Source organism: Nicotiana tabacum, chromosome 7 (assembly GCF_000715075.1).
Source record: "Nicotiana tabacum cultivar K326 chromosome 7, ASM71507v2, whole genome shotgun sequence".
NCBI classification, from domain to species: Eukaryota; Viridiplantae; Streptophyta; class Magnoliopsida; order Solanales; family Solanaceae; genus Nicotiana; species Nicotiana tabacum.
Genome location: NC_134086.1, coordinates 108,948,211 through 108,956,927, shown reverse-complemented (window position 1 = coordinate 108,956,927; position 8,717 = coordinate 108,948,211). Strand labels below are relative to the sequence as shown.

Sequence of the window (8,717 nt, the reverse complement as noted above, 5' to 3'; positions counted from 1 at the left end):
TAGATTCTCTTTACATCTAACCATGAGATGATATGTATGACTTCTAATTGCATTTTTTCTGGATGTAGGAATTTTTTTTGTAGATATATATACAATTGGCTAGAGACTCGTGCTGATAACATGTTATGAAATAAAAGAAATTTAGTAAAATATGAAAACATGAACAAGAAATAGAGATAGAGAGAAGGAAGAAATTTTCTTTTTCAATTGTGTCTATTTTCCTATCTATTACAAGACCTTTATATAGGTATAAAAGTGAAGAAAATGTGTCATGGAATATGTCATTGAACATACAAAATATATCATTAAGCATTTGAGATGAAGATCATGAAAGAAGAGTAGACATCCACCATAATGTGATATTTATCATAACAGAAAAAAATGATTTCAAAACTTTTATATTGTAGTACCGTTAATTTATGCTACATATATTATTTATTTGTTTTGCCATATAAATGAGTGTGATAAGGATATGAATATTCAATGCGAGTTCTTCTACTAAAATTAGTAGAAAAATAAACTTGACATACCCGTATTGGATACCAAATCCGACATGTACTCATAAACGAATCCGAGTAACATAGCCCGTTAATCTTCTCACATTTGCCTAGACGTTTCTCATAATATATCATTTTTAGCTTGCAATCGAAATTATTTATATTTGATAGCTACAACAACAACTCAGTATAATCTTACTTAGTGAGGCCTGAGGAAGGTAGTGTGTACGCAGACATTACCCCTACCCTGGGATAGAGAGGTTGTTTCCAAATAGACCCCCGACATCCTTTCCTCCAAGAACTTCCCACCTTGTTCCTGGGGAGATTCAAACTCACAACCTCTTGGTTGGAAATGGAGGTTGATTACCATTAGAGCAACCCCTCTTTTAAGTATATTTGATAGCTACAAAAGTGTATAAAATTTATATATTTTAAGTATATAATATACACAAATGTGTGTATATATATTAGCTATTATTTTGAGACCGACTATAAAATGTCATTTTTCCAAAGTTCGTTAGTGCCTACATGATAATAGTTTTCAAATGTTTTCCTACAAATCATAAACATGAAATAAGGGGAAATTTCATATGGACATTGCATATTGATTTTAAATTGTCACACTGTTTTGCATTTACTATGAAAGTAGCGGATTAAAATTGGTAAGTGCTACAATTAAAATAGAAAACTAAAATAAAGCCGATCGAGGTTAATTAGATCCTAGCTTATTGGATCTAATTAATTAAGTGGATTACAATTAAGAAATAGCTAATTAATGAGGCAAACTAATCTCATCAAGATCATCTAGTGATAGGAAAACTTCATCCAAGCATGAAAGCTCTGTGCCATCATCGTCGTCATTATCACAGTTGCGCTCGTGTACTCTACAAATTACCCATTTACTATAGTCCTGAAAAAAAAAACAATATACTAAGAAAATATGATCAAACGGAGAGAAGAAATAAAAAATAGAGAGCATGTTTTGTTCCATACTTACAATTTTGGAACGGCTTCTTCTTCTAGAAGAAGAACGACTAGTTCCAGAAGAAGAAGAAGAATCAGAAAGACTAAATTCTTGCATTACCCAATTGGTTTTGACACCTTCAGGTGGCTCACCAATGTAAAAAGCATAGTATTTCTTTATGCCAACTTTGTCGCAGCTGGAACTTGAGAATATTGGTTCATCAAGTCCTAATGATTTCCAATATCCATTTCCAGTGATTCTACTCTGTGTTCTCCTACTATAGAAATACCATTTGTTTCCTTCTGCCATTGCTTTTCCTGTCCAGTACACATATCATGTAGCAAAAAAAATAAATAATAATAAGCAAATATAAATAAATAAGATGATGCTTTTTTTTTCTAACGGTTTAAACTTTTAGACCAGAGAACATGTGGAATTCAAGTTTCCCATAACTCATTATTTATATGAATTTCGATATGATTAGCCCATGAAAAAGAATAAGGCCTACGTGTAATTTAAGAAGGAATATTAAAGATATAATTAAGTAAATAAAAGTGTATCCTTTTTCAGATCAGATATGGTAGCACTGAACATGAGTTGGAGAAGTGAAAGTAGGGAATTAAGAGCATACCATCCAAATCCCAAGGATCATACGGGTAAAGATCAAGATCAGGAATGACATCAGGATGACAAGGTAAGAGAGCAGCCTTGCGATGGAGAAAATGGACAACTAGTTCTTCATCTGTTGGGTAGAATCGAAATCCAGGTGGTAGGTTCACATTATTATCCCCCATAATATATCAATCGATGTTATATAAAAGCTGATGGAGGAGGAATAATACAACAAGTATATATAGTGATGGAAAATGCTTAGTATAGAGAAGAAGGACAAAGTAATGGTGTAAATATTTGGAGAAAGGTTATTTATAGAGAAAGAAAGAAAGGAAGGTGAGAGAGAGAGTATATAGAGAATTGACGTGAGAAAGAAGGTGCTTTAGGAGATCATCAACACCACCACCATACTTTCACTTCCCAATTCTGTGCGTGTGTTTTGCTTCAAAGAAGGATTTGCTTTCCTTTTTCATTTGATAAGATATTTAAAGGATAAATAGTCGATTTGGCTGGCGGCTCTCTGCTCCAAGGCGGCGGGGGTGGCCACCTATTTATGTGAACGTTTGGGTCAAAATCCAATACTCGAGTCTATTACTTAAATGGTCACTTAACTATCCCAAATTATCTCCTAAAGTCACTTTTCTTTCGTTTGTAACAACAAAGTCACTGAACTATGCTTATTGCACTCAGAAGGTCACTCAACTAGATTTTCCAAATTTTAGATTGCCAAATACCTATTTTACCCTCTAAATTATAAATATTTATCTTCTTTTTATTTATTTTTAAACTTTTTAAAATTATGATTTTTCCCTTTTTAATTTACATTATGGACTTACCTATAGCATAAATAAATATTATTTATAAATTAAAAAAATAAAAAGTATTTAAGCATATATAATGCTAGAATAACAAAATATAAGCATAGTAAAAAACTTATTAGAATAATTTGTTAGTAATAATAATTTTAGTATTAACAATAAAAATTCAAAAATTTATTTATACAATTCAGAATGAAAGAAAATAAAGGTTGTAAAATATATATTCCATACACATAATATAAAATAATTATTTAAATAAAGGTATTTTTATAATATACATTATATGCTCTTGAAAATTATGCTCAATTATATTATATATATTCCATGCACAACTTAACATAGCATATTTTACCCTATGCAGGTAGTTCCCATGCTTTCCGGTGACATAACTTTGTGTCATCGGAAAGTTGATAGAAACATAATAATATAATTGAGCATAATTTTCAAGAATATATAATGTATATTATTAAAATATCCTTATTTAAATAATTATTTTTATAATACGTGCATGGAATATATATTTTACAACCTTTATTTTCTTTCATTCTAAATTGTGTAAATAAATTTTTAATTTTTTGTTGTTCATACTAAAAAGTAAAAAAAAAAAAAAAAGATAAATGTTTATAATTTAGAGGGTAAAATAGGTATTTGGCAATCCAAAATTTGGAAAATCTAGTTGAGTGACCTTCTGAATGCAATAAGCATAGTTCAGTGACTTTGTTGTTACAAACGAAAGAAAAGTGATTTTAGAAGATAATTTGAGATAGTTGAGTGAGCATTTGAGTAATTGACTCTCTAATACTCCTATGTGAGACCATTGGGACCTCCTATTGGACGACACTACCACCAATATTATCCACTAAAAAATGGGTTGGATAATGAGCTTTTTAAAAACAGGTCAAATATGGATAAGAACCATATTATCCATTTAGAAAATAGATAACCAATGGGTAATCAATGGATAACCAATGGGTCTAACTTTTACATTTGTAAAGTCTCAAATTGGGGGTTCCTCAAGTTAGAAAGACTAAGAATTCTCCCAAAAGTGATCATATGCAAGAAGTCATGGATAATATGGTTACCCATATTATCCGCCGGTTAACCCATTTTTTTATCCGTATTAACTATGGATCGGGACGGATAATTTATCTATTTTATCATTACCCGTTTTCGACCCGAACCATATCCGACCCGACCCACCAGTTTGTCACTCCTACTAATGATGTATATAATTAGTGGTTGAACTAGAATTTTCACCAAATGGGTCAATATATGAAGTAAATTCATGAAGAAGCCAAGGGATATCAATATATAATTGTATATACTTACAAAATTAATTAGCTAGACAATACCATTTTTCCAACGAAGGAGTGTCTCTTCATGTGGCTCCGCCAGCTGTATATAACTTAAACTCTTCGCATATACATGTTTTATGACTTCAGCTATAAGAATATTCTCTCAATCGCTCCACCTAAAAGATTATGATAAAAAATTATCCGAAAAGTGATATTAATGACCTAAAAATAAATAAAGTTACGTGTTACGACATGTTCCAACATATTGATTATGTAAAAATTCTTTTCACTGCAGTGTATATAAGTTAATTACGGAAGTTATCACTTTATTAAATGTTTGTTAATCCTTGGGCTATGCCTATGGTAGGACATAGCTTCATAAACAAGGTGACTGTACTTGCAAGAGATCTGTACATATTATGGCGCGGCTTACCATTGGAAATCTAAATTAAGTTTTCCTGATTGTATCACTATATATTGAATATTTATTCGGAAAGGTGTATTCATGCAATTTATATAAGCTCTATCTTGTTCATCAATCTCCTTTAAAACAATATAATATATTACTACTTGAGTTTGACTTGTAGATGCAACTTGTTGAGTTCGTAATTCTTCTTTTAGGTACCCTTTGGGCTGCCAATGGAACAGTGATGGTTGATTAAGAGTAGAGTTTCCTACACATCCATCCCTTTCTTCCTTTCTTGTACTCATCTTAATTCGTTGTTCATTTGTGGATATAATGGGATCGCTTATACTCATTCTTTCTATGAGTCAAATAGTTGATGTTGAACAAATTAGTCTATATGTTGTGAGCACACAAACGTACAGTACGGAAATTTAACTTTTCCAATGAGTTATGTTTTTTTTGTTGAGAAATTAACGATATATATGGGTAAAATTGGATGGCTTATTAACGAGTGGGGTGAGATTATATATGGTAGTAATTAAACATGAACATTTAGTGTTTATTGACAAATATGTGGACCAAAATAATGAGTTCACGCATCAGAACAAAAGTTGGGGTCACATTTGATGGTTGAATCAAGCCTTACAAGGTGGAAGTACTTATAATTTTACTATGGGCAAAATTGGATGTCTTCTTTTTTATTTTGGTCCCTATAATAAATGTACCTATTAGTAAACTTATTGGAAATGTGGGGTCATCATCACACTTCATGCTTATATCATCCTCCTCATTCCATCCACGTGTCCGTAAAACCCAACAATTACCATAATTAATCTCTTGAAATAATTGAGTTCATAGTTCTATCTCCCTTTTTTAGGAGAAAAATAATAAAATTGTCACTCAAGATGCCTATGGATCATGAAGTTACAAAAGTACTGGTATTACTATTATCTTGGTCCCAGTAATCCATGATATATAGTCATTTATCTCAATGTTTTCTCTTTTTACATTTCAGCCATTCAGGGGCGGCTCAACATTTTTAGTGGTCTAAAGCAAAAATTTGATGATAGGCCTTAATTTATTTTATTTTTTTGAATTTTTTTTGAAGTATATTTTTTTAACTTAATTAGATGAAAAACTATTAATAATTTTCTTTAATCGAGTTATTTTAATAATTCTTTTTCAACTAATAATACTGCTAATCTGATTCAGTTAGCTTTTCGTGAGACATTGTTGATTATATACAAGATTTTATCAATTTTAATTTGGTAAAACTTCTTTGCCGGATGCAATTGTTATAGTATATTTTATTTTATAAGGAATATAAGCATTAAAAAAATCAAGTCATGTTATCTTATTAAGTATATCGATTAGAGTTTTATCTTATACTTATAATATTTTCTTTAATGCCATATAATTTAAAAAATAAGCCTAAACTATCATGTCAGGGTGACTATTGTGTTTTAATCAAGGTTAAGTCAATATTTTTATACGCTTTCGGATTATTCAAACTCAAGGGTCAATATCAGTAACAAATTAAATTTTTTTCCTTTTTGTAAAAAAAGTTATACCTTTTAACTTTAAGATAGTCAATTTTTTATATAAAAAATAATTCATAAAATTATTGTCAATAAAAAATGAGGCCTCCCAAATTTGGGGCCTAAAGTCACTATTTGGGCTGCTTTACCCTTCAGCCGGCGTTGCAGCCATTCATTTTAGATAATCATGATTATAGGATATGTAATTCCATTAGTAGCCAAGATTATAAGTTTACCAACCATAATCTATATCTTGCCAATCCCCAATAAGAATCAAGGTTTTTCACCCCGCCCCCACCCAATAAGGTTTTAGGCCTTCATGATTTTTTATAATGTTGAAATAAAAGGTGTCTTTTTTGAATTTTTTATGGGTAAAAGATTGATCTTTTATTTATAAAAGTAAATCTCTCACGTGTACGAAAAGAGATGGAGTCATAAAACTAAAAAACAAGTTTGTAATGAGTTTAATTTTATTCTGTGATTATTGATAATACTAATTGCAGTTCATGGCCTTATCCAGTTAACCTTTCTTGTAAGATTGCACAAAATTTTGTGCCAAGAATCTTCTCTGTGGCAATGCCACAATTGGTACTGTGTATCCCATTATTATTGGCTTCTTCTAATGGACAAGTTTGTGAATTCCAGAATGTGACCATGGGCATATATAGATCAGCAGCTGACCATTTTGGTGTTATGAATATATTATGATGTCAGTAATAATGAGAAAAAGACTAGGAAGTTGAAACAAGATAGTGACCTTAAAGCATTAGCAGAGCCTCTTTTTCTTCACTTGAAAATTACTGGCCTGGTGGAATATTGATTTTTGAGGCCATTGGGATTAAAGGTACACCTCACAAAATGCCCTTTCGTTTTGGTCATGGTCGTTGGATAAATCCTATGCAGGAAAGCTAAATTCTCCTGCCTACATTTTCTTGAAACTGAAATATAAGGCGTGTCACTTTCACCACTTTGGGACGCAATTGCTTAGACCACTTTATTTGATGTTATTTCAGTTTGTTATCTATTTCAATAGTGATCGACTTTATTTTATTAACGGTATAATTAGTGGTTTAGTTATTAATTGTCTAAAAAAATGCAGTAAATAAATTTTTTTTGAAAATAAATTACTAATTCGCCTTAGGTACCCTTTTAAATTTATGTAAGGTAGAGAGAATGAAGAGACCTGCAAGAGGCTGAAAAGCCATAGTGCGCTAGCACTAGCAAGTTAGCGCAATAACTCAACTTGGATAATATATAACCTCATTTTTTAAACCCATCCCAATTTAGGAGGATATCTTTTAAATTCATGTATGACAGAGAGAATGAAGGACCTGCCGGAGGCTGAAAAGTCGTAGTGCGCTAGCACTAGCGAGCTAGCGCAACAACTCAATTAGGTTAATATATAACCATTATGTATATATGTACACTAGTATGATTTAAAATATATGTTTGAAAGCAAATAATAAAATAGAAAGATGAAATCAAGGAGATTATTGTCTTTTAGGTGCTCTATCCAAGGAAATTAATCAACACAAAAGTTATCCCCAGTTGAATTTAATATAATCAAGGAGATTATTGCACGTGTATGTCAAATCATGTCGTAAATTTAATAATTAAACATGAAAAATAAGTTTAAGTTTTTGTGAATAATCAATGTGAATGCTCACATGATGACTTGTTGATGTCAAGATGATTGGATATCCTTTGAAGTACCAAGATAAACAATCAAATTTTAATTTAATAATTGTATTTTTTTACTATTCCAACTTTATGAGGTACAACCACGCAACAAAGTGAAGATTTTTTAATTTTAAAATTAGGGACAAAAACACTCTAAAATTATTTTTTCTGATGTGGTATATCCTGTATAGTTTTGCTCTTAATTTTAGATAATTTAATTAGGAGTACATGAGAGTTACACTCTCGCCAACATGTACAGTAGGACCTTATGGCTATTATTTTTGTGCAGACTCTTATAGCCGGCCTATTTGGCCAAGCTTCTCTAAAGCTAAGCTTTTGAAGAAGAAAAAAAGTATTTTTGGATAGAAGCAGAAGCAGAAGCAGTTTTGAGAAGTGGAAAAAGTATGACTTTTTAAAAATAGTTTTTGAGAAAAATATACGTAGAAACACTTTTAAAAGCTTGACCAACTACTAATTGTTGCTGAAAGCTTTTCAGATTAATAAACCAAACACAATTTTTTTCTCACCTAAAATACTTTTTTAAAAAATACTTTTGAAAAAAAAATAATTCTCAAAATAAGCCGAAACTTGGTCAAACAAGCTACATTAATTTTGGATAGCTAGTTGGATAGTTTGTCCTACAATATTTTGAATAGGTTACACACTTCTATATTGTTCATGTAATCTCTTTTTGAATATAAAAAAAGGTTAGTACACCTATTGATATACAATTAGCATATAAACAACCGAGCAGAATTATATATTAATGTGTCAATTGTGTCTCATCAACAAATAATAAAATGCACAACCTATTGATTATTTATCCTCATATACCATGAACATTTACTGTTTTCCTATCATTTTTTCTTTTATGGATATCCATCCTTTAGAAGATGAAGAAGAAATT

General features: G+C 30.7%; 1 protein-coding gene across 1 annotated transcript; it reads right to left on the bottom strand.

The window, feature by feature from the left end:
* Positions 1-1,101: 1,101 nt before the first annotated feature.
* LOC107782605 (NAC domain-containing protein 104) lies at positions 1,102-2,607 on the bottom strand. Its single transcript, XM_016603503.2, has 3 exons — positions 2,093-2,607; positions 1,495-1,778; positions 1,102-1,407 (listed from the first exon to the last, which is right to left on the bottom strand). Exons 1-3 carry the CDS (start codon positions 2,253-2,255, stop codon positions 1,270-1,272), a joined length of 585 nt encoding a protein of 194 aa, XP_016458989.1. The 5' UTR covers positions 2,256-2,607; the 3' UTR covers positions 1,102-1,269.
* Between the last annotated feature and the right edge of the window lie 6,110 nt (positions 2,608-8,717).